The 24,889-nt window shown below is 39.4% G+C and overlaps 1 protein-coding gene across 1 annotated transcript; it reads right to left on the bottom strand.

The window, feature by feature from the left end:
• Nucleotides 1-53: 53 nt before the first annotated feature.
• On the bottom strand, nt 54-24,044 carry KLHL7 (kelch like family member 7). The gene is made up of 11 exons (XM_002191841.6): nt 23,790-24,044; nt 19,763-19,865; nt 18,721-18,814; nt 17,414-17,538; nt 15,508-15,683; nt 12,678-12,852; nt 11,353-11,495; nt 6,466-6,706; nt 3,262-3,463; nt 2,906-3,003; nt 54-1,327 (listed from the first exon to the last, which is right to left on the bottom strand). The coding sequence occupies exons 1-11, from the start codon at nt 23,907-23,909 to the stop codon at nt 1,044-1,046; spliced, it is 1,761 nt and encodes a 586-aa protein (XP_002191877.1). The 5' UTR covers nt 23,910-24,044; the 3' UTR covers nt 54-1,043.
• Between the last annotated feature and the right edge of the window lie 845 nt (nt 24,045-24,889).

Raw genomic sequence — 24,889 nt, 5'->3', positions numbered from 1 at the left:
GAACTCTGTGCTTCTAAACCAGAGATGAATAACCATGCGCAACTTCTGAAGACTTCTGTAAAGTATCTTTAATTACTTGGTTCATGCCATTTTAAAAACAGTCATTTTCAAGAAGAAAATCAATATATCTGTTGTATTGACTTTGTTTTTCTCATTCCTGTTCCCATGTTTGTTAATGGTTTGGCATCTACAGTATGTACAATCTGATGCCTGGGAAGATAGACTGAAATTTCTTTCCAAGTTTCCAACTTGCTAATTATAGTGCACAATTGTCGTCGACTTGCCCCACCATTCCCTACCTCAGTGTAATTAAAAAAAATAAAATCAAAAAGTCTTTCTGTGAAGGCTTCACAAAATGCCAAAGAGACCATCAAAGTGTTTCTCTAATTTTTATGTATGGCCTCTCTAACCTTAAAAAACTGATAAGCAGTCATGCAAATGATGGAAGAAACTCACTGGAAGAGGGCAGCTATCATGACCTAGGGAGCTGTTGAAACATTGGGAATCTTTATTAGACAGCAGTCCTTGGTCTTTCCTGAGAAAATATTTTCATTTCATCCCAGTAAGATTTCTGCAGGTCATGCAGGTAGGTATGAAGGAGAAAAAATTGCTCGTCTTTCTTATGATCCAAGCTGTATATACTCACCTTCATTAAAGGAAACGTCTCTGCAACTGATCTTGGTAAAATGTCATTTAACCAGAATTTTTTCTTTATCAAATGCTTGAGATGCAGTCTAAATATTTGGATTGGGTCTCTGACAAGGCCACACTCACAGTCCTTTAAAAAGAAGATGCCACGTGGTATCACCTAGGTAAGTGGATTCTCAAAACGCATCCCCATCTCTTTAAAACAGACAAGAAAATGGGCATGACAAAATCCACATTTTACAATATGCTGTATATACAAATATATATTGAAAGACTGTATCTCATTCTTTTTCCTGTTACTAAATTTAATATGATTCAGTAAAACATGGAAGCAAAGCACCAATAACCATCTTTTCCCAAGTCCTTGAAGAATGCCTCAGCATCTCCTACAGTCTTCAGATATCTAGAGTTTCTTCATTTGCCCCACAAGTGTCTACAACACAGATTAAACAACTTGTCACTGGGAAAGCACGGACTTTGGAGTTGGCTATCCACTTGTCTGTTTCAGTGTTATATTCAAGAATGTGCCCCAAGCGACCAACACCCTGAAAACCAGCCAGGACATAGACTATAGATCCCACAGCAGCACACTTCACTGTTACACCTTTCCATGGCATTGGAGACACCATCTTCCATTCATTCATCTTGATATCGTAATATTCTACATTATCAAGGCCACCTGCAAAGCAATGAGATAGATAACTGCTTATTATGTTGCACTTTATGGACTGCACTAGAGCATGCAAACTGAAGTCTTTATTTTCAAGGTTTCAAAAACCCTCCACTTAAAAGCAAATCTGAAAATACACCCAATTTCTAAACTAGCAGCTTATCCTTGTATAAATACAAAACCAGAGAACAGTAAAAGTAGATAGAAAATAAGATGTATTATCACAAATTCACACTAGATGCTTTCTACAGATTCCAACATGTTACTTCATGAAAAGAAGAACTTTCAGTGCTGAATTTCTGATGGATTTGGGGTTAGTGACTAAAACTCATGAATCACCTGAAATGTCCCTATAGCAATGGCATTTCATTCTAGAGGGCTCATGGGTACTTTTACCAAAACTGGCAATTTACTGATAGAGGAGGTCTCTCATCATGATGATACTAAAATCTTTGAAGTGTAAAAGCTTAAGTCTCATTGAAAAGGGCCAAAGGAACCAGAAGTTATTAGAGAAGAGTAGATTTTGTGACTAAGATTTACTTATTCAGAAAATATGCTAGTAATTACACTTGACAATAGCTACAAACATGCTGCTGTCCCTATTTAACTCAGTTTTCATTTCCAGGACTGAATTATTAGATCTGAGAGATTAAGAAATCTCTCTATCCTATTCATAGATATGAGTTTTCCAACCCAGACATAACTCATCCTCATTTTATTACAGTAAGAACAATTTTAACACTTCTAAGAGGAGCATTCAGTGAATATACTTATATTTTGCAAGATGGCAGATTATGGATTGATGAAGTGTTTGTGCAATAAATGTATCTATTATTTTTACATTAGGAATCAATCACAATGGAATAGTTTCAGTAGCCAATTAAAAATCAAGCTATATTCTAAGATAGCATTCATCTGAAATGAAGAATTCCACTTACCATAAATAGTGATTAAAAAAAACTCATAAATGAGAATTTTCCATTTTGAAAAGCATTTCAGAAACCCTGTGCAATTATAATTCAATTCTTCTCATAAAGTATTATTCCACTAGTTTTAAGGACAAGGAGACAGGCAGATCATAATTGACCTGGCCCTGATAGTAAATCATATTTCAAAGTTAGAGCAGTCAAAAGAGGTCTCACATTTTCACCATTTTACAATACCGGACTAGATTTAAGTCTTTAGACTAAAGTTCCTAAAATAGTGGCTACACCTTTATCTGTCTCTCAAAATAATGCTAAAATCTCTGAAAACATATGAGTAATTTTTAAAAAAGCCCCCTCCCCCAAAAAACCCCAAACTTCTTAGATGCCTGGTTTAGCCATATTAACTACTTCAGAACTGGGCTACAGTAGGGGTGCATAACTGAACTTGACTATCATTAGTAAAATAATTTGAAAAATAAGAAACAGTTAAGTGGGGAGGTGAAAGGAAGACGGCAACACTGATGTGACAACAAGACGACATGCTTGATGGTGCTGCTCAAAGCTTTTCAGCTGAACAGAGTGGAATGAATTAATTCCAAAAGAGAAAACAACCCCACGAAACCTTGTGTGACCAGACAGAGAATTAATAGAATTAAAGTACCTAAACTATTTTGTCCACCCACAGCAAATATTTTGTCCTTTACAAACACCAGGCCATGATTCTTTCTGGCTTCAATCATTGGACACAGTTCAGTCCACCTGGGGAAAACAAATCAAACAAAAAAGGACAAATCACCATCTGGTTCATAGAAAGTAAGTATAACCTATCAGTAGGAAAATAAAATTTCAAAGAAAGCTGCTTAAGAAAAAACATCTTTCAAGTAGAACTACAAGTAACTGATTTCTTAATGCTGACTCAGGGAAAATTCCTTACCAGAGTTTTTCCTGTAGTCATCTACACTTCAGTCATTTACAGAGCTAGCACACAAAGCCAACCTGACTTAAAACAACACTTACGTTTCTGTGGCTGGGTCATAAACTTCACAAGAATTCAGGACTCTTCCGGAAACATTGTTTCCCAGGCTGCCTCCGCATACATAAATGAGCCCATTCGCCTCCACCATCCCATGGCTGCAGCGCTGAGTCAGCATGCTGGGCTTTGTGTGCCAGCTCTCTGTTCTCGTGTCATAGCACTCAAATAAATACAGTGCAGAATTGCCTTAAAAAAAAATAGAAACCCACCAAAGTGGCATTAATCTTTGTGGTTGTCTTTCAAGAGAAGAGTCTAACAGCAATTATCAAATTGATGCTTTGTTAGTGGAAAAGGGAAAGCAGCTTTCCTGCCTCCAAAAGTAGAATTAACCAGCTTTAAATTTGGGATTACTCAGAAAGCACATGCTTGTAATTATTTTGATTGTTTTGTTCCAAAATATGCAAGTAAGTTTATGAAATTGATATTTGTGTTTAAAAACAATAAGAAAAAAGTTGTGTGCTTTTTTTCTTGGAGGGGAATAAATACTAAACAGCGCCGTATATAAATTACCCATCCCATTGTCATCAGCTCATGCTACTCTTTCTACTTGGAAATATATTGAACTTTCAGATGTGAAGATGAAACCAGCTTTGCAAACTCACACTACAGGTTCATGAGTCTTTTTCCTCTAAAAAATGTGACTTGTCCAATATCCAGAACACTTGTTGCCTTTGTAATTTGATAGTTTATGCCATAACATACTCCTGGAATTATCAGCAACCGCAAAACAGCTATCTCTGCCCAATTTACTTTCTTCCTGAGGACTGGCAGATACTTATTGCCTAGAAGTGAAGGGTCTGTGTACTCTTCCCTCCAAAGCCAAGATAACTATTACTGAAATCAAAAGTAATTTTTCTAAAGAAGATAGATGTGGGCTCAAAACTCAGGCTCAGGTAAGAGACCAAATCATAGCCAAGGCAGGGAAGGCTGAATACAACTTTCTCAGAACAGAACCACATCCTTCTTCCCTTTGTTTCAAAAGATATATTCACCTAGAACAGTTAAAAGTGTGTTTTCTTGTGTCTATTTTACTTTGGCTTTCTACTTCTAAAAATTAAGCATGTCACACTAGCAGCACTTACTACCAGGTGAGGATTTGAACCTTCAACAAGATGCTGTGTTTCCAGACCAAAAATTACTCCTATAAACACACTCCCCTATAATGTGTGCATTTGTTCACTTCTACCCTGACACTCTCAGTATCACCAAAAACTGTATAGAGTGGGACATTTTTTTCTTTGATGTAAACAGACATTCTTATTGCTTTGAAGTTGTAGAAATTCCCATCCATGGAAAATCTAGCAGACCCGTCTTTTTTTTGTTTGTTTGTTTTAAACAGATAGAAGCTTTCATTTTCAGTATAATGTTAAGTATTTTGCCTGCACTGAAACAAGAGTGGAAGAATCTTCATGTTCAGCTTCCAAACTCCACTAGTTATTGCAAACAGAACAGGACTCCCATCAATTCAAGAAGGGGAAATGAGCCATATTGTCTGTAATGGACTGGCACAGTTATCCAACCTCTTCAATTGATGGATAAAACATGCAATTTTTAGATCTCTTTACAGCTAAACATACTGCAGCATTTTATCAGATTAATGCTTTCAACGTAATTGCCTGCTTCAAATTAGAAAATACTAGATTCAGGAGAGACAGAATTTCATATTCACTGAATTCTGAAGAAAAAGGACAGGCAAATTATACTCCATTATTTATGTTTAGCTTTTAGTATTCTGTCTTGATTAACACTTATGGAAAGCAAAGTGAAACTGCAGTGATGTGAGGGTGTATTTGTAAGAAAACTGCTACATTAAAACTTCAACTATAGTTGTATTAACTATTTACCATGAATTAGAAAATATACTGCACAATCAAAAACTTTTATGTTATTTGCCATGAATTGAAACATGGGAAACTGTGAAGATTTATGAGATGATGTAGCATTCCAAGCTGCCCAATGTGGCCTTAGTCAAGCCTATTTTGAGTAATGGGAAAGGTGCTATTTCACATTCACCACACGAGGTGGCAGCTGGGAACTGCTTATTCTGCTGCTACATTAAACTTCTTAATATTAGAGGTCAGAAAACATGGCCTAAATGTTATAACCTCCACTAAGTGACTTATCTATGTTAAGCAGTGATCATGAAAATTTTTTCCTCTGTTCACCTCCCTCTGCAGCAAGGCAGACCTCAAAAGGATCTTCCTTCTTGATTTTTTCCCATTTGTTTTTATTCCCCAGAACATAGCTTTAATACCATAATTATTTTTATGGCTATATCATGCCTGCATTTCATTCTTTGGGTTGTTGATGATGTGTAACATTTAGACAAAATAAAATGTTCCTGCAACACCACAGCATAAGTCACCTTCCAGGCTTTTAGGTGAGAGAAAAAATCCCAATAGTCTTTTGTTATTTTTTTTCTTTACTATGCTGAATAATAACATCTAAAGGAAGATTTATTTCTCCATTTGTGGAAGCAAGCCAACAGAATAACAAAATAACAGAAGGTAACTTCTGTCACTTGACAGAAAAATTGGACAAATTCCTTTACAGGACCAAGTACAATTTCACCACCAAAAGCAGTCAGTGTAAAAGATTTCTTTACCACTCCCCCCACCCCCCCACGCTAAAAGACCTCATTAGGCCCAAGATATGCTGTATAAAAGGAAGGCCATTGCCTAAATGCAGTTATTCTGGTCACACATTCCAGAAAATTTTAAATTACACTGAATTTTGTAGATTTATAGAAGAAAGATAAGAGTGGGACTCACAAAATATATTTCATTGAATCACACCATCATAGAATGGTTTGGATTGGAAGGGACCTGAAAAATCATCTATTTCCAATCCCTCTGCCATGGACAGGGATACCTTTCACTAGATCAGGTTGCTCACAGCTCCACCCAATCTTGTCCCTATTTAACTTAAGAGTGGCAGTGTACTTTTTTACTCCAGTTAATGTAAATATTATTCCTTTCAATCAGTGAAATCACTTTCAAAACACAACAGAAATAGGTTGTTGGACTGGGCAAAGGGGGATAAAATCCTAAATATGGGGAAATAAACTCATTAGGCTAACATGGCAACGTGCAGTTTCTTGTCAACAAAATCATGCAAAAAACCAGAAAAATTTCCAGCCATCTTTCTTTGTGCTTTTTTGTTTGTTTTAAAGATTTTTAGTGTCTTACCCACTTCTGAACCACCAGATGTATAAATTTTGCCCTCAGCAGCACAGGCTGCAAGGCTATCTCGAGGTGTTGGAGGTCCTAGCTTGGAATACCAGCTATCCTTCACCACATTGTAGCAGTCCATTCGCTTTATAGGGAAGAGCTGGGAACCACCCAAAATATAAACTACGTTGTCCCAGAAGACACAAGCTGCATCCCTGCGCTTTTCAAAGGGACATCGGATGTCTGTCCAGCTGTAATCCTGCATTACAAAGAACAAGTAATGTCTAATAGATTATAACACTTACCTGTACAGTGAGTGTTTTCAAACAGAGCTTTTCATAGAGATTTAGATATGGTCAGTTTTAAGTTCCTTTTCAAAACAAACAAGAACACTGTTTATTGAAGAATACTCCTCAGGCGTACTCTTGAAAAATTCTCTTAGACACAGACATAGTTAGCTGCAATGAACCATGACATTAAGAAATTCTATTTCCACATTCCCTGTGTGCACCCAGTACAGCTTCCCTGAAAAACTGTATTGGTGTTTTTTCCAACACAGTTGACCTCCTGCTGCTATCATGTTAGAAACAATGCATGTAACCAAAAAAGTAGGATTGCATTTTCTTTTATAGCAATGGAAGAAGACATCTTACATATAGTAACACATTCTTTCTAAAAATAATAAAATACAGAATGTACCAAACAAAGACAACGGAAAAAGAAGATAATACCCAAATTGACAAGCAACTCAGTAAAAAAGCTCTGATACATACTTTATTACCATGACAACTAGAAGCTTATTTACAGAATTTACAAAACACAAACGTTCTATAGCTATCCACAGTTGATAGCATGAGAAATAGGGTAATGCTCCATCACAAATACTGGCAGTTATGATACCTAGAAACTGATTTTGCATAGATTGGCAAAATCAGCAAGTATCAAATATGAGCAGTAATGCCCAAAGCCTTAAAAACACCAAACTCAACAACTGATGGCAGACCAGGATAGCATACAGCACAAGAAACACTTCTTGAGTAATAGCATCTCACATATTCCATGAGCATAGCTTGAATCCTATACTGAACAGGAAAGTATGGGACCTTAACTGTTATCTGTGCCACCTCAAAAAGGTCTACCTCAACCTGCTGAATGACCTTCACTGTAATGGTTCACACAAGACGTTACATCATTACATTTTCTTAGCAAGGACATACTTCAAACACCTTGGTCAATGAGGAAGAACAGCGACTCCTACATGGGGGTTCAAAGAAAGAGAGGCAGAGCATGTTATAGTCCAGAACATCTTACAATCTTTTCTTGTAGCATCCCCCATATCAAGAAGAGCTGTCAGCTGCATGTGGCCCTTTATGGTGAGAAACAGGTCCTGGGGCATCCTAGAAAGGAAAGCCATACTACAGCATGGCAAAATAAATAGCTGCATAAATCTTAAGAAAATGTCTCAGTGCATTGTGTAAGATCAACATTACTTTCTAGCTCAAACTTCTGGCAATTTTACAAAATATCCCTTTGTTTTCCTTTACTGTTATAAAGGGCTGTGACCTGACCCACTTTTATGGCTTCCATTCATGTATCCATTTCATCCGTACCTTTATCAAATGAAAAGCCATAACTTGAGCATACTCAGCAGTATCCTCCTCTTTCAGCAGGAGGCAATTTAGGTCATCCTCTTGCAATGCTCTTCGATGTTAGTCTGTACCACATAGAATTATTTCAATTTTTGAATTTAACATATTTCAGAATTATGCAGAAGTGTTGCTTTACACCACAGTAAAGATCCACACAGCCCTGGGCAGTGCAAGTCTCCGTTCTCAGGGACTGAGTACGGAAAGACGGACAAGTATACAGTAAGTATATGGGGACTCTTTCCCTGCTGATCTCTGTTTTCATCAAGTTCAATACAGGACACCAGAGCCAAAAGCTATACCTTTTTCTCTTTCATCAATTTATTGAATCACTTATTAAAACTACCTGAACTCCTGAGAGCCTCAAGACCCTGTGACAATAATGGCACACACAATTATGGGCCCTATGAAAAAATACCTCATTTTCTTAAAGACTTTTCCTCGTTTTCAATTGATTCTTCTTCCAAGTTTGTCATAAAAACCAGCAGACAGGCCCACTGTGGGCAACCTCCCCACTAACAGCTTACTGACTACAGCTCTATCTCCTCATAAAAGGTATGCTGGTTTCGTTGATCATCAAGAAATAGCATTGCCAGGGATCTGTTACTTGTTATTTGCCATTGTTGAATTTTGCACTGCTGAGAATTTAGAACTTCCAACCATTTCTGGCCACTAGAGATAGTAACTTCAAAAGAATAAGCATATTGCTGACACAAAATCTCAATCGTATATAAATTCTGTACTGACAGTTCATAAAATAAAACAACAAGTATTTTATTCCCAACCTAGGGATTTTTTTTAAATTCTGTGAAAAATTCAACAAGAAAATGCTTCCCACAACTGTTAACAGAACATCTAGGATTTCTAGTAGTATTCTGAAATCATGCATGTCTACTCAAATTAGTGCCAGACTGCTCCACAAGTGTTATGCCCATCTGCATCTGTCCTGTGGCATCATTTTGTTTTCTTGATGAAGGACATGCATCAATAGAAATACCAGTTACAGTGCAACAAAGAGAACAATTATAGTCTTAAAATAACACTGCTAACATTCTCAACAAATAAAACACAGTATCCAATCCAGTCTTATTTTAAGGAACCCTTCTAACAACAAGAAAATGACTATCAGCATTAGAGACTAATTTTGTGTGCAAAGGAACCAGTGAAAATTAAAATTTTCGCACTAGTTTTATCATATAACAGCTATGGAAACTCATATTGCAACTAAGAAAATATTCTGAGGAAAAAATTTAACCTCTGTTTTGAATTGTTTACATGACTTGTAACAATCTAATTAAATTTCTGATTTTGATTAATATCAGAAGTGAGGGACTAAGTCACTATTCGATCAGTTCAAAAGATGAGCAAAATTCCAATTTTTCCCAAGGTTCAACCTTGTAAAAGTACATACACAAGCTTAATTCTCTGTTCTGTGACTCTCCCATCATCTTTTGATGAGACCAAATAAAGTGAGTTAAATGGTAATTCAGCAGGGGTTATGGATCCTTGGTTTGTCGCATTTAATAAATTATTGTCCAAGTTTAAAGATCAAAATCAAATACTCAAGCAAAACATCCAGAAAAGGACTGTTAAAAAGCTTCAGAGTTGGAAATTAAGTAAAAGCTGTTCAAGACATGACAGGCTAGCTAAGAGTATCCAAGAAAGCATAAAAGCACTAGGAAAACATTGAAGAAACACATGCTTGTTAGAATAAAGCTCTCCAATTACCCACTTCTAAAATTTTCCTGCCCCATTCTCCCCCCACTCCTTATGCCACATGCAAGGCCGTAAGTCTTGATTAAGAGGCAATTCTTCAAAATTTCTTCCAAATTCAGTTATTTTTTGGTGCTATATCTGGACAAGCAGTCTATGAAAGGTAAAGCTCTTTTATCCTATGCTTTATGTAGACTTTCACAGATATTACTTCTTGTCTACAAAACAGATTTGTCAAATCCATGCAACTGCTTGAAAAGTTACAAATGCCCTGACCAAAGGCTTCCCAAACTTAGATCTTGGAAAGGAGAGAATTATCTGGTCTGTACCCCTCACCTCCTTACTGCCAGCTGAAGTGCTGCTTATCTTGAGTACGTGTGTAAGGGAAAAAGGCAGTCATTAGTTAAGAATTTTGAATTCCCAATAGGAATACATATTAAGTCTCTCTCAAGCTAAGTCAGCAAAACTGGTAGGTTTGGGGTTCCCCCCCCTCCCCACCCCGACTTGAGTGGCACTCAGAGAAGGTGGCTTGAATTTTATCTTACAAAAGGAATGTGAAAGAAAAGTTCAAAACACATTCCAAAGGCTCATTCATTCAAAATTAGATTTGATAGGCTTACATTGACTATGAAGTTCACACAGCACACAAAATTGTTTGAAATTTTAACAAGCATTTAATATGCTTCAACAAAATATTACATGCATGGGATCTCATAACTTATGAGAGCCCTGATATTTACATAGCAAATTTGCTCTGTATTACTGTATGTGCTTGCCTAGTAAAACAGGGTATGGGTAATCCTTCTGCATGTAGTTGATGTTTTTAGACCCTTTAATCTGCATAGCTGAAATATACACCATTCCTGTGACTGGATTTTATTCAAGAAACATGGGAACAAATTTCAGGCATAACTTGCTTGCTCTAAATTGATCATCTCTAAGTTTTTTTGTTGTAAAAACCCACTCTATGTAATACTTGGCTCCCCATTCTTCTCCTTATATACTTTTAAGAACCAACAAAACTATGAACCATTGGGATTTAGAAGTGGATGCATATTTATAATAAATGCACTAAAAAACCCCAATAAAAATTGGGTTCTACACTAACATACAAGCCAGTAAATTAACACGTACTAAAAAACCTGCTTTGAGTTAATGGCTAAACACCTAAATACATGCACATGCATACAGACTTTCATATATTCCTAACCAATTGTGTGATGTTTAGTGACCTTTTCTTTATTTGCAGCTGAGAAATGCACATACCAATCAATGCTCAACTCAGACAGATTGATCAGCTCTCCATATCTAATATTGCTAAGAAACAAACACAATCATTCTGTTCAAAATGGAGTATTACATCTAGGTACATAGACTTAAAAATACTTAATTAACCATATTCCTCCCATCGTATACCCAGGAGGGAGGGAATATTTCCTTCCTAAGACCATTTTGTAGACCATTATGTCTTAGTTAATATCACCAGCAGAGAAAACAGGTAAGATTACAAACAGTGAATCTTAATGCATTCTGAGGTAACGATTACCTTGGGATTAAAATATCTGCAGGACTGGGGCTGAGAGCCTCCAAACAAAGCAATGCGATAATCATGTTTTTTTCTTCTTGGTCGGGTTCCTTCCACTAACTCTTCTCGGTCTTCCGGGGAAAGGAGGTGGTACCGCATCCCACCTGCAAGGAAGACAACAACTGTTGCAGATCCAGTGTAGCTCATACATGGATAGAGAGGTTTCAGAGGCAGGGATGGGGGAAAGCTGGAAAGGAAGAAAAAGGGGAAAATGAAGTTTGTACATTACATCCATATAGCTTTGATTCAAAATGGAAGAATGCACAGCAGCATGTGAGGGTGGGAGCATACACCCAGATTTATACTCTATTCCAAACTGGCTGCTCCATGTGAACACAGGACAGATACAGACTCATGTTATGTACTAATGGATTAATTGGCTCATTTATCCAGTATTAACAAGCAATTAAGATTGTTGCATTGAAACAGTCAAAAGGAAGCAAGCCCAAACAAAAATACTGGTGGCATTACAAGTCAGCAAAGCCAGACAAAAACCCTTACTTCCTATACAATGTATACAAAGTACTTCCTATACAATGACACCTTCTTGGTGTAACCCAAGAAGCATGACTCTGATGTCAAATGTCAGCAGATACTTACCAACATTCAGGTTAATTTGAATCCTGTTCATTGAGTCTGAAGGAAAACAGTTGTGTACTGATTTTTAGATCTACACTAAATTGAAGCCAACTAGTTAACTGCTACTGAAATTATTTTTCCTTTCTTACATGATAAAATTTTACAAATGGTGTCTAAAAACAAAAGAGAAGCTTGTTTCCTGTTTCATCTGCACCCTGAGAGTGCAAATGTATGATCAATCATTGTAGAATCAATGGTCAGTATATAATAGATAAAACCAATAAAACACACACTTAAAATTATAATTTGCTTAGGAAAGCTTTAAACTATTCAAAATGTTGACATATTTCTTTTATTTATGCACATACGAACATGAACAATATTGAAGTTACAAGCCTGTCACAAAGGCAGACTAACTTTCAATTACCCTAAGGAGTCATTGACAAAATCTCCATTCCATTACTTCTCATGGAGTTCATGCCATTTGCTAGGAGAAAACAAATGAAAGTCATACTGTTACACAAGATGAGTTTTATTTAAATAATCTGCTAATCCATCTTCAACTGAACACAGCATTCTAGAGGAAACACAATGGATTTAATGTGAAAATGTTAGAGCATTTTAAAGCAAACAATTTTCAAAAATTTTTGAAGCATTTTTAAAATCATATAGAACATCATAAAGATTTCAGCTAGAGGTCAACTTACTGATCACCATTTTAAGGCATTCTGGGTTATCCTGAATAAGTGGTTCAGCCTGAACAGTTTTACTTAAGAAGTTCTTTGATATTAGAGGAAATCGGACTTTGGCAAGAATATCAACCATGTACGGCTGGCGATTTGACTCATCATACTTCAGCCATCTGACTGCTGCATCATAAACCTTAAACAAGAGAAAAGGAGAGAAAGGGATAAGGTACATCACCACACAGCATGACAAGTAACAGAACCTTAGTGCTATGAACTGATTCTAATGCCTGCTGGAGGTTAACCTGTACTAGCATTTCATTATATGGGGATGCCATTGCCATCTTTAAAAAAAAAAAAACCAACCAAAAAAACCCTACAACAAAAGTCAACCAAGCCCAAAAAAGACAATGCTCAGATAAGTAAAACAAATGCACAACCACTGAATAAATCTCATCTACAAAATTCAAAAGCCTACTACTTCTGCTGTTTAACTTTTTTCCCTCCAAATGGAAAACATGAATCTGCAATTCACATTTATGTGGGTAACTCCTGTACCAGGTCAAATCTAATACTCTTCAAGTTCTGTGCCATAACATCAGCAATGCTTTAATAGAAATGAAGTCATTCCTACTTGATATAGTCTCCTGAGGTGATAAACTGGTTCTCTGAATAAATCATCATGTTGGGTATCCAAATACATTGCTACTGTTGTGTGTTAGGGGACCACTTAAATCAAAGTTTTTATCTGCAAACTACTGTAAATTTACCAGAGCATCTCCTCTTTTTCTCCTCCTCACAGAAAAAGATAATGGGTATTCTTAGGGGCCAGGGAAGGTAGAACAGGGGAGATAATCAAGAAATCTGCTCTATTTATAATGGGACACCAGGTCAGGAAGATATAAAAAAAACCCAGGATTTCATGTATATTTTGACACTTCCATGCTGCTGTCAGACACAGCACGCTTATTCAGTAGCACTGACTCTGAAGTGGCAGGACAACCTCACTGTAAGCAATAGCACAGGCAGTGCCTACACCTGTAGCTGAAACTGGCCACAGTGACTGGTGCTGAGAGACAAAGATATGACATGGAAAGCCACTTCATGGAAGAATTATTCAGGACTACTAGACCACCCCAGCTATAACTCTGCAAAATTACCAGGCAATGTGGGAGAGCGAAGAAAATAAGTAAAGGCTCAATTCCATCAGCTAAGGAAATTCAACAGAATGACTTGAACATGAACATTGTATAGGACAGACAGCACTTAATGCGACCTTCCCTTTTTGCCAAATGTAACTATGCTCCACACCAAAACAAAAGTTAGAGTATAATGTCAACTTTCTAGCAGTACTCCTGAGAAATGCCATTCCTGTAGTGCAACTGTCAAACTTTTGTAGCTTCCTACTGCACACTATCAATTTCCTAAAGGAATTTTAATGATGCCATGCTGAATATATAACATTTCTACCACTGCTGCCAGGTTAAAGCACGCCATCCTACCTTACCAATTGAACTTCAAGAATGTAAATACTAAGTGTTATTTTGGCTGCAAGCCAAACAACACCTCCAGCTCTGAGAATGTTACCCCATGATCTGAACTTTTCCCAGCACGCTGAACTGTGACACTACTCATATTTTATACCTGTAACAAACCAACTACCATATTCAATCACCTGATACACTAATTCTTATTTTTGTAAGTTACATCACCATACAGTAAGACAAATAACTAAACCTTAGTGCTTCAAATCAATTCTTCTACTGGTTGGAGGTCAATGTCAATGGAGACTTTGCAGTCAGAAAACCATCTGTTTCCAAGAGGATATACACAACATCTCAGCTACAGCATCCCTCTGCTGCACTTCAAAGGTATCAGTCAACTCATGATGCCATACCCACACAAACTTAAATTACCTAATTCAAACACCAGAACAGCAGAGCTACAGAGATAAGATTTCAATTTCTTTTCAACAGCTTTGACTAAGAAGCTACAAGTGCCCAGCAGCTACAACTACCACTCAACTGCTACAACCACCTGTCTGGGCTGCAGTGTAGACACCTACATGCTTCCTATTTTCCTGCAGTAGGAAGAACAAAATGGCAAATAATCATTCTGGGCTGTGCTCTAAGCTGATAAGCTGAATCAAACATTCCAAATGGGACAGCTATGGATGTAATTTCTGCCACAGGTTACAAATTTTAATGGAGTGAACTCCAGGCTCCTTTCAGCCACCTAAAATTTATGTCCAGTCCCTAAATAAGGGTCTTCCAGCAATCCACCACTGACAATGTGTGTAGTTTTCAGTGTTTTACTCATCTTACTTCCAAGACCGTCAGTTCCCCAGGCTTATGTGTGTATGTATATATATATATATATGTTTCCGTCACAAACGCCTCTCTGGAACAGGCTAGGCTATACTCATGTAGAAATGTGCATCCATTAAGGTGCAGTTTGCTCATCACTTTGAAGCGGTCCACTTTCACCAAAAGCACATAAGTCCCAGTCTAGAAGCAACCACTAAAAAACAAACAATTTAGCTCATGTACTGTTGAATCAGAAGCCCTACAAAGGCTTCCTTGACAAAGGAAACTGTTTATTCCCTCTGTGACTTTTCTTCCAACTTTGCTGAAGCAACACATCTATAAACTACACTTGAAATGTGAATATTTATTAATATTTGGTTTTGGCCAAGTTAGGATGCACCTTTTACTCCACAATTTAGCAAGCACTATGTGCATCATATCCTCTAGGAACATCAGTGAGATACTTGACTACCTGAAGCCAGTTCTTGATTAAAAAAAGATAGTTAAGTTCAATGCTTTTAGCTGCTATGAAACAGGGATCTCACCTGGTCTTCTGCCCTCACTGTCAATGTATCTTGGTTCAGGAGATGTGTCACACGCTTAACATCAAGCTGAAGAAACTCATCTGTCTTGTAAACCTCAGTGAAATGCTGATGGATGAAGTCATCTGCAGTGGCTTTCAGTTCTGGGCAGTCTAGGCATTCTGCTAGCACACTTATGCCTATGAAAGAAAATTAAGAAAAAAACCCTTTTAAACTTGAACTGCAATTACCTTTAATATATTAAAACAAAATACAATTACTGTAATTTCAGTGATATTTACAATTTTAGTTTAATATTTATTACCATGCCTTTACCCCCTCCCCCCCCATTAAAACACATGCTATCATAACTCATCTGCAATTCAAGGCAAACTAAGTCAGGGGCAAGCTGCTGATCCCTATTCCCACTTAACTAATTGGAGAGTCAGACCTGCAACACTTGCTGTATTAACTGTCTCTCCAGCACTATTTCCTCACTTTCCCAATTACAAAGCAGACAACAGCACCTTAACCAAGTCTGAGCCAAGCCACACTAACCACGCCTAACCAGAACAGCTTGGGAAACTGGATCCATGTTTTACAACCTCTCCTGACCTGCTCATGTACCATCAGCCACCAACCAAGCCCAGTTTCCTTCAAGAGTCATGATGACCTGGGATCTTTCTATAGATCTAGGACAGTCAGCTGCAGATCAACAAAGTCAAGCTGATATTGCTGGAAGGACAGAAGGTTGGCATAAAGGTATAAACAGCAGCTGAGAAGCACCACTGCCAACTTTGCCATTAAAAACCTAAGCACAGAGCTTTTCAGCAGCAACTTCTCATCATGCCACAGTCTTCCTTCTCAAAGGAAATGGCACCTGGGGTAGGAGCAACTCACTAACATACGAGTTGCAATTAGTCTGAGCTGCTCAGAGTAGTAAAATGCAAACTAGAAAGATAAAATCCACATATATGACAAAATTTCAAGATTCAAATTAAGCCATGGTTTCTTTCAAATACTTTTTTTAAAATGAACTGTGTACTTGCTTATGAGGCTGCACAAAACATGCTTCAATTTACAGAAAATGCCTTAAGCAAAAATTGTTTTCATCTCTTTGCAATAAATTAGCAACAAAACATGGAAGTGTTAGAGACCATAATTAATTTTCCATCTAACAGAAGCCAAAGTGCAGAAATTTGCCTCAAAGCAAGCCTAAGTGGTATTTTCCTTAGGTTGTGCCTTTCTTTCAGCAGCTGTTTCACAGCTGCAGCTGTACAGCACTGAAGTGTCAGCTGAGTCACTGTAATTCAGATATACTCTGCAAAACATTTCCATTGCTGCTATAAACATCTGTAATATGATTGAGATGTTACTGGAATTACCTAACAATGACAACAAAACGCTAAAAAAGTTTCTCTTAAATTTCTCATTATATAAAGTGCACCAAGTCTTAAGCATGAAAAGGTATGTACTTCTATTTTTGTTTACTTTTTCTGTAACACCCAGTCCGCATTAGAGCTACAGAACATGATATCAAATCTGCCCAGATAACATTCATTGCTTTCAGTCAAAATAAAAAGTGAATAAAACCAAAAGTAGCCTAAACTTACTCTGTTTATACTTGTAAAAGATATGCTAGTTTTGAAAAAGTTAAATACGTAAAATTCTGTCTGCAAGTACAGTAACAACTGAAAGCTCTACCTCACAAAACACATGCAGCTCTCTAACAAACAAGAAGCTCCAGCATCCTACCAAGCTGGATGAGATCTTGCACAGTCAGCAGACCCTGTGACAAGGGGCAACAATTCAGATTCAAAGAAAAATTATTTTTACATGCCTGGATTTAGCCAAGTGTTATGGCTATCCACAGACAGACAATACAGCAAAGGTAAAAAATAAATAGCAAATTTAAGTCTACCTCTCTTACCAAGACAATTGGAAGCATCAACTTGTTCTTTTAAAAAGTCCACACACATTTTTTTCACAGGTTCAATCTGATACTGGTTTGCTGCATCTAGTAAAGACTGGACATTATTGCTGTTAACTGAGATTCTGCAAAACAGAAGGTGTAAAATTAGCATCACCAAAATTAAGTAAGTTATGACAATAAAAAAAGCAACTTACACAAATTCACATAAATGGCAAAATTATTTCCTTCCTATTTACCCAAGAATCTTTCACGTACAATCCAAGGACACACCCTTCAAGATCTTTCCAAACTGCTTTTGTTTGATCTACTTTACCCAGGCAGGGTAAAGAATAACCAGCCCTGGGATCTGAAGAATAAGCCTTTAACACAGGTCCTCTGCAGTGCTATACTACTGCTATGAGTTGTGTGATTAACCACTTTCACAGAAGGTAAAAAAATCAGAACCTTTTTAATGACCATTTTCAATTTCCAAACGGGTGTCAGCAAAATCTGTTTAAACTCTGTCAGGTCTGGTCTGGCTGATTTGCCCAAAGTGCATAAGCAGAACAACCAGTTTTGCAGTGCTTCGAGAGAAGTTATGGAAGCCACAGTCCTTGGCTATCAGGGCAGGCAACCATGTGGCTGGGATGGGCTGATGACACAGACCATCTCCTACCACTGAGGGACTATACAAGAAGCTGGCTCTCAAAAGAAAGGAGAAAGCCTCCCTACTGAGAGTTAACCCCATTAGACAAAAGGCCTGCCATCCGTAGGTCGGATTAAAGCTGATTAAGTACTGTTTACAACCCTAGCCATCTGCAAGAGCTCTGTTGGGGGGCGGGGTTGGAAGAGGAAAAAAAGCCCACAAAAAAACCCAAACACAGGGACAAGCTGACATAGGGGAGAAACACCTTCACAGAAGAGTTATCCACCCTGCCTGTTTTGAGATGAAGGCATAACTCCTGGAAATGGTTCTGTGCCACAGCTACTATGGCCATAAAGACAGACCCTGCTGACATCAATAAGGACCTGAATTACAGAACCATGGGAAACATCATTTGACTCCAACACTGAAGTCAAAAGCTTGAAGTGCTTTGAATTGCTTTCTGGAGAAAAATACCGTTTCCTTTAGTCTGCAGGGCTTCCTACTGGTTAAAGAGAAAGGAAGAGGGAAGAAGGATAGACGGTCTAGTCACATCAGGCTTTAAACAAAGAAAGAATTTTAATGGTAACAAAACTGATGAATCATAAACACATTTTAAGTTTTTATAATTTAAAATTGGCAGGCTTCCTAGAAAAGCATGAGCTTTAAATAACAAAACTACCTTGCAGTATAAGCAAATTCCACGAGCTGTTCAATAATGTCAGGCTCTGCATCTTTTAGCTCCACTTCAAAGGACTTGGATTCAATCATATTTGCTGCAAACAGATTAAAAGACAAACTTTTAATCAAGAAGTCACTCTAGTTATTGTATGTTTTACAAACAGTAGAAAATAAAGCAATTATACAAAGTGGTAACCTGCTAAAAACTGCTCAGAGTTGATTGTTGTTTACCCAGGATTGCTAATACAAGTCAGGAAAGGAGGCAGTGGAACAAACAAGATAACTGGTGTAAGTACATCCTTGTATTATCTAAATTATGATAAACTGTGTTAAGGAAAAAAATATCTAGACATTGTTGACTGCAGCCAGACTGCCATGTTAGCATTACCACTGTCAAAAGCCATTTCCACATTCAAGCTGATAACAATGGAGACAGCTCCGAGCTCCCCACATCCAGACACAGCGCTAGGCTTGCCCACAGATGGTTACCACTGACCACTGGAACGGCTATTTTAATTCCACTCAACTTTGATTTTACAGTAATTTCACAATTCATGGGTAAGGTATACAAAAGATACTACATAACTGAAGTTTTAAAGACAGCATTAATGAAAGAATTACAGAATTAAGGCTGGAAAAGATCTCTAAAGATCATCCACTCCAGCCACTAAACCATGTCTCTTAACCTCTGAAAGCCCAGTTTATATGCAGAAATGCCTGATGGCAGACAAATTCTGTAATGGAACAATAAAATTCCAATTTTCAGGTTAAGCAAGGGACATAAACTCTAATACACTGTATAGGCCCTAGTTATTAATTCAGAGAGCTTATATATGAAGTAACACTTGACTTGATCAAAAGGGAGTTGAAGGAAAAATGAGGGGAAGGATGAACAGAGGTGAATGGAAGGACACAAAATGAGACATCTTCACTTATGCTTGTACCTCAAATAAATCACTTTCATAAGATAAACAGGTTGACAGACAAATTTAACAGGATATCATCATGAAAGTTTAATATTAATCAATTTGCAAAAGACTTACTAGTAAACATCAAGTTAAAAAAATGACTGGCTGAAGCAAGCACAACACGGTGAGCTGGGATCTTTCTTTCTTGAACCATAAGAATGACATCACAAAGAGTTTTCTGAATCAAAGGGAAAAAAAGACAAAAATCAGCATTTTGGAAAATATTTCAACAATATTTCTTTGAAAACAGCTTATGGAAATTAATTGCTTTTTGTAAAACACATCACTCAAGAGCATTATGTGATAAAAACATTTTCTGGAAGTCAAAGTTCAGTAGCCCGGAGAACAAGCAAACATCAGTTTACCCATGAATTTGTACAGGATGGTCACAAATAACATGAACTCCGATCAAAGTATTTCCTATAGGTTTTACACCAGCCTACAATAATGTAGGCTCTGCCTACATCTAGGAGGGGCTGCACTGCTTTTCATCTACCAGTGGCTCTCCTTTACTCTGCTGCTGATTTTCAAAAAAATTCACGGGAATCTCATATCTGAAGACTGCCATCCTACTTCCCAACTGGAGTCAAAGTGATGAATGAGTTTAAAGCATTCAATGGAGCATTTTAAAGAAAGTTATAAAAAAATACCATTTCTGTGGAAGGGTTTGACTGGTCACCCCTGATGAGCAACTAGTTTCCAAACAAAACATAATTTCTCATTTATTTGCTGTTTATATGTAGGCAGCTAGTTTCTCCTCTGCATGTGAATTGTCATGCTCTAAAAGGAGAAGGGAAAGCAACATAATTTATAAAAGCTGTCAGGAGAGATTGGGGGGAAAACACATCATTTGAATAGATTCTGAAATGCTATCTCTTCTAAGAACATATTGAGTGAAATAAATGCATATCATACTACAGTAATTTATAACTATGTATTAAGAAAGAAAAACTGAGCAGCACTGCTTTCTCAAAAAACAGGAAATCATTTTGGACTATTACCTTAAGTTCATGGAACAGCTTTCAAAAACCTCTACGTACACCCACCCCCAGGCCAGCCCCAGAAAAGAACATTTATACTGTGGGAAATATATACTTGCTTAGAACTGTGACAGTGTTTTCCACATGGAGACAATATTATCTAGAGCTGATAACCCATATTTACAATTCCTTTAAACATGACTGGTTCTATTTTTTTTTAACAGGTCACTGAAAAGCACATATTGGACAAAATATAAATAATACTTTCAAAAATATTATCTAAATGGAAGTTAGATGCGGGTGACATATAGCTTCCTTTGTAGCTTTAAACCATATACGACTGAAACAACAGCAAAAAAAGCGATCGTTCTGGAAAAGTTTCAAAGGAAATCCTTTAAAAGCTGAAATTTCAAACATTTCTGGTTCGAAACAAGCATTGGAAACCAGCAGTACAAGATACCATAAAATCCTGTGGCGAAGCTTTGCCAAGACTTGCAGCTGTTGCTTGAGCTCCACACTGCATTTCTAAGACACTTCAAATTCCTCAGCTCAGCATTTGAAACACCTCAGATCTTCTAAGGCTGCTCTGGGTGCATTTGCCAACCCAAACAGACTATCATTTTAACTTCCTTCCCTGGGATGTTTCTGAGTGTGATGGTTCCATTTCAACTAATGCTCTTCTGAGGATTTTTGCACTTCCTTCCAGAAGGACCCACTGTTGTCACTGGGTCACCTCCATGATGCAACAGGTGACTGGTGCTAACCAAAGGACACACCCAAGTGTCAGCTTCTGCAGGGCACTTCACCTTCTAAATAACAGGTTCAGCAACACCTTGCAGCTCTATCCCAGCTTCATTCCCAATGACTTCATTCTTGGCTGACCTCCACTGAGCTCCAATGTTGCAATAAATCATTTATGCACACACTGTCCAATGGCTCTGGAAAACCCACAAGGATGTGGTTCATCAATGCTGGAGACAAGCATCAAGTCCTCTAAGCACTAAACACACTTGGCCCCAACATCTCACCTGTACTGAGGGCAGGTATGTCCACAGTTTACTCTAAATTCCTATACTCACGGAGGATTCCTCTTCAACCCACCTCACACAACAAGCAGCCTCCTTAAAATGAGCTGTAAGTTCCCATCAGCCCAGATTCCTACAGGATTACCTAATGAGCTAAATACCTAGAGCTGCATGTTTACCTTGACATTTTCATCATAGGGAAATTTTAACTCATATTCAGGTTTTGTAACTACAGCATAGTTCACGACTTACCAAAATACAAAAGGAAAAAGCTGACTACAAATCCTCTCACAACTTTAGCACAACTAATGAGCTGAAACTAGTGTGTTTTCCTCTGGCTACTGCTGACTTCCCAAATTTATCCTGTATAACCACACCTCCCCCTAATCCCTCAGTAATACTTGAGCTCCTCTTACAAACAACTCCTAAAAGAAGCATGAGTTTCAGGAAATCTGCAAAAATTTCTGGACCAGTCAGCACTCTGTGGGATATGTAAAGCTCATCTGGGGTCAGATGAAAAGTCTGCAGGCAAAATTAAGAGCTGCTACTCCCTGGGCATAACAGATTCTGGAATCTGAATCGGAAGTACACACAAATTTCACAGGACTTAATCCTGACCCTCTCCCTCCTTGTTTCGAGTGGCTCATGAAAGCTGGCACTCCACTATATTGCAAGATGAGGCACTTACACAGAACAACGTGGTACCACACACTGGAACAGGGATATGGTAAAGCACTGTGAATTTCAGTGCTGGGGACTGCAGTATATCTACAGGAGGACAATATCTACTTACAAATCATAAGAGCATCTGGCATATCCTTTTAAACAATGACAGAGGTATGAACTAAACACTGAGGAATCAAGTTATGAATTCAGCCACACCTTGGAAAATGTTTACATTTTTAGATCAGAAACAAAGCCTACATAAAAACATAGATCACAGGCCTTAAATCTTTAGTCTACTACCTGAAATAATTGCAAAAAACTTAGTTTTTAATACATAAGAGCTTAGTTGCATGAAATGGTTTATGCAGACAACAAAACTGACTGTCTATTACTGAGAAAAGAACAGGGCTTAAGTGCTAGAAAAGCAGAACCAACACCAATACTTGTCAGGTCAGGACCTAGACTGCTGGTACAGACAGCATTAAAAGCTGGACTCTGGCAAGACTAACACTGGAGGACAAGCAATTAAACCCTAGAAGATACAGCACATGCCAGTGCAAGGTGTGAAGGCCCTACAGCGTCATCTGGCTTCAGAGTCAGCTTTAACTCTGGCTGCACATCACTGTTTTTAAACAAAGTTCCACAACCAGTCTAGATCCTTCTCTGAGAAGAAAGATTTCTTCATATGCAAAGAGTTACATGTATCATCCTTCTGCTCTTGTACCATTAGTTCAATGTTTTTTATTTATGAGTATTTGTTTCAGTTTGGACAGCTCAAATGAAATGCACTTGTATGACGGCGATTTTGGTTACCGCTCTTGCTCTATTGGTAAACAGAGGAGTCACCTATAATACTCATTAAACTATTGACCATGGAAGCTGATCAGCCCAAGAGTTTCACAATTTGAGGCCGGATGAAGCCACCAAACTCCTACAGTGCCACTGGCTTCCTAGTGCGATGGCCAGAGGTATTCAAGACAAAAATGCCGCTTGTGAAACCAAACCATGGTTCTACTCATCCCTCTCCTCCCGCTGCAGTTGCACTGCTCACAGGGTACACAGTCAATTTGTTCAGAGAAGAGTTTCTGGTCAAAAAACCAGCATTAGCGCCTTTCCACAGCCCTCAGGGCTCGGTTCGAAAAGGGCTCCGTGAATGTTCTAACCGGAGACACCGGGCCATCCATCATTCACAGCCTCACTCCTGCCCGGCCCCACGCAAGGCGTTATCAGGTAAGGAAAACCAGATCCGCGGCGCCTTCTGCCTCCGGCGCGCACCCAGAGCCGGCAAACGAATGCGGAACTCGCGGCTCTCGCTGCGCGGCTCCGGAGACCTGCGGCGCCGGGCCCTAGAGCCGGGAAACCCACGGGAGCTCGGCATGGAGCGGGACCGGCCCTCAGGGCAGCACGGGCCCCGGCGAGCGCCGCCCGTACCTGCTTGCGCATGGCGTTCATGACGCCCATGAAGGAGGCGAGCAGCTTGGCCTCCTCGCGGGCGGCGAGCTTCTTCTCCGTCTTCTTCTTGCTGCTCTTCTCCGACCCGGGCGCGGCCATGCTCGCCCGCGCTCACCGCCGGCGCGCCGACCCCGCAGGGGAACATACGCCCGCCGGCTGCCGGGCGGCCAACAGCGCGTGCCTGCGGACGGCGCGTACCGGCGAGCGGCGCGGGGCGGCGGGGCGGCGGGGCGGCGGGGCGGCGGGGCGGGCCCGGGGACAGCGGAGGGACGCGGCAGCTCCCGGGGCGCCGCCGCCGTGGCCGCCGGGCTGGGGGCGGGGCCGGGCGCGCTGACGCCATCGGCCGGCGCGCGGCGCCACGCGGGGTAAACAAAGAGCGGGGCGGGGCTCGGCCGCCGCACGGGGAGGGCGCGTGCGCGGCAGCCTGAGGGGCGCTGCGTTTTGGGGGCGTGGCTTTGCGGAGGACACGCCCCTCCCGGGGCGTGCCGGTGGGCGGGGCTCGGCCAGGGGGCGGGGCCGGGCTCCTTCCCGGGAGCTGCGATCCCGGTCGGGGGCGGGAGCGCTCGGAGTCCCCGGAGCCCCCGGGCATGGCCGTGCTGTGCTCTGCCTGCCCGGGAGCATGGGCTGCCCTGCCCGAGGGGCTTCCTCTGCCCCGCGTGTGTGAGCAAGGGGAGGAATGGTTCCTGCAGCTCCCGCTGCAGGGATCTCGTCCCGCCTTGGCGACGTGTGTCCCAGTCTGGCTGGCTAAGGAAACAAACGGGATCCAGAAGAAAACCTCTTTGTCCTGAGAGCTTCAGCCACCCCTCTCCCAGAAATAATGTCAAAATGTTTGGTGCTTTGATTCTCGTTGTTTGGATAGGATGGTGACAGCCAAAGCAAGGTTTTAGCGTGAGTTTGCTGTTAGTGCATTTGTGTGATATTCCGAACGTTAATTCCACGGATAACAAGGCGTTGAACATCTTAATGCCATGACTTTAAGGGAGAGAAATTCCTGCAGAAATAACACGAGGCTCTTTTATTAATAAAAGGAATGAGCTGCTTTGTTCCTGATACTATGTCTCATATGGCAAGATTTTTAA

Source organism: Taeniopygia guttata, chromosome 2 (genome assembly GCF_048771995.1).
Source record: "Taeniopygia guttata chromosome 2, bTaeGut7.mat, whole genome shotgun sequence".
In the NCBI taxonomy this organism is placed as follows: domain Eukaryota; kingdom Metazoa; phylum Chordata; class Aves; order Passeriformes; family Estrildidae; genus Taeniopygia; species Taeniopygia guttata.
Note: the sequence above shows the minus strand (reverse complement) of the source record. Positions and strands in the feature narration are given on the sequence as shown.

What these genes read in the sequence shown, in the direction of transcription:
- KLHL7 (XM_002191841.6), bottom strand. Translation starts at nt 23,909, where the DNA reads ATGGCCGCGCCCGGGTCGGAGAAGAGCAGCAAGAAGAAGACGGAGAAG. An exon ending in CAGTGAGGGCAGAAGACCAG is followed by an intron (nt 12,853 to 15,507) that starts GTGAGATCCCTG and finishes CTCTTGTTTAAG; the next exon opens with GTTTATGATGCAGCAGTCAG. An exon ending in TATGACCCAGCCACAGAAAC is followed by an intron (nt 3,004 to 3,261) that starts GTAAGTGTTGTT and finishes TGTTTTCCCCAG; the next exon opens with GTGGACTGAACTGTGTCCAA.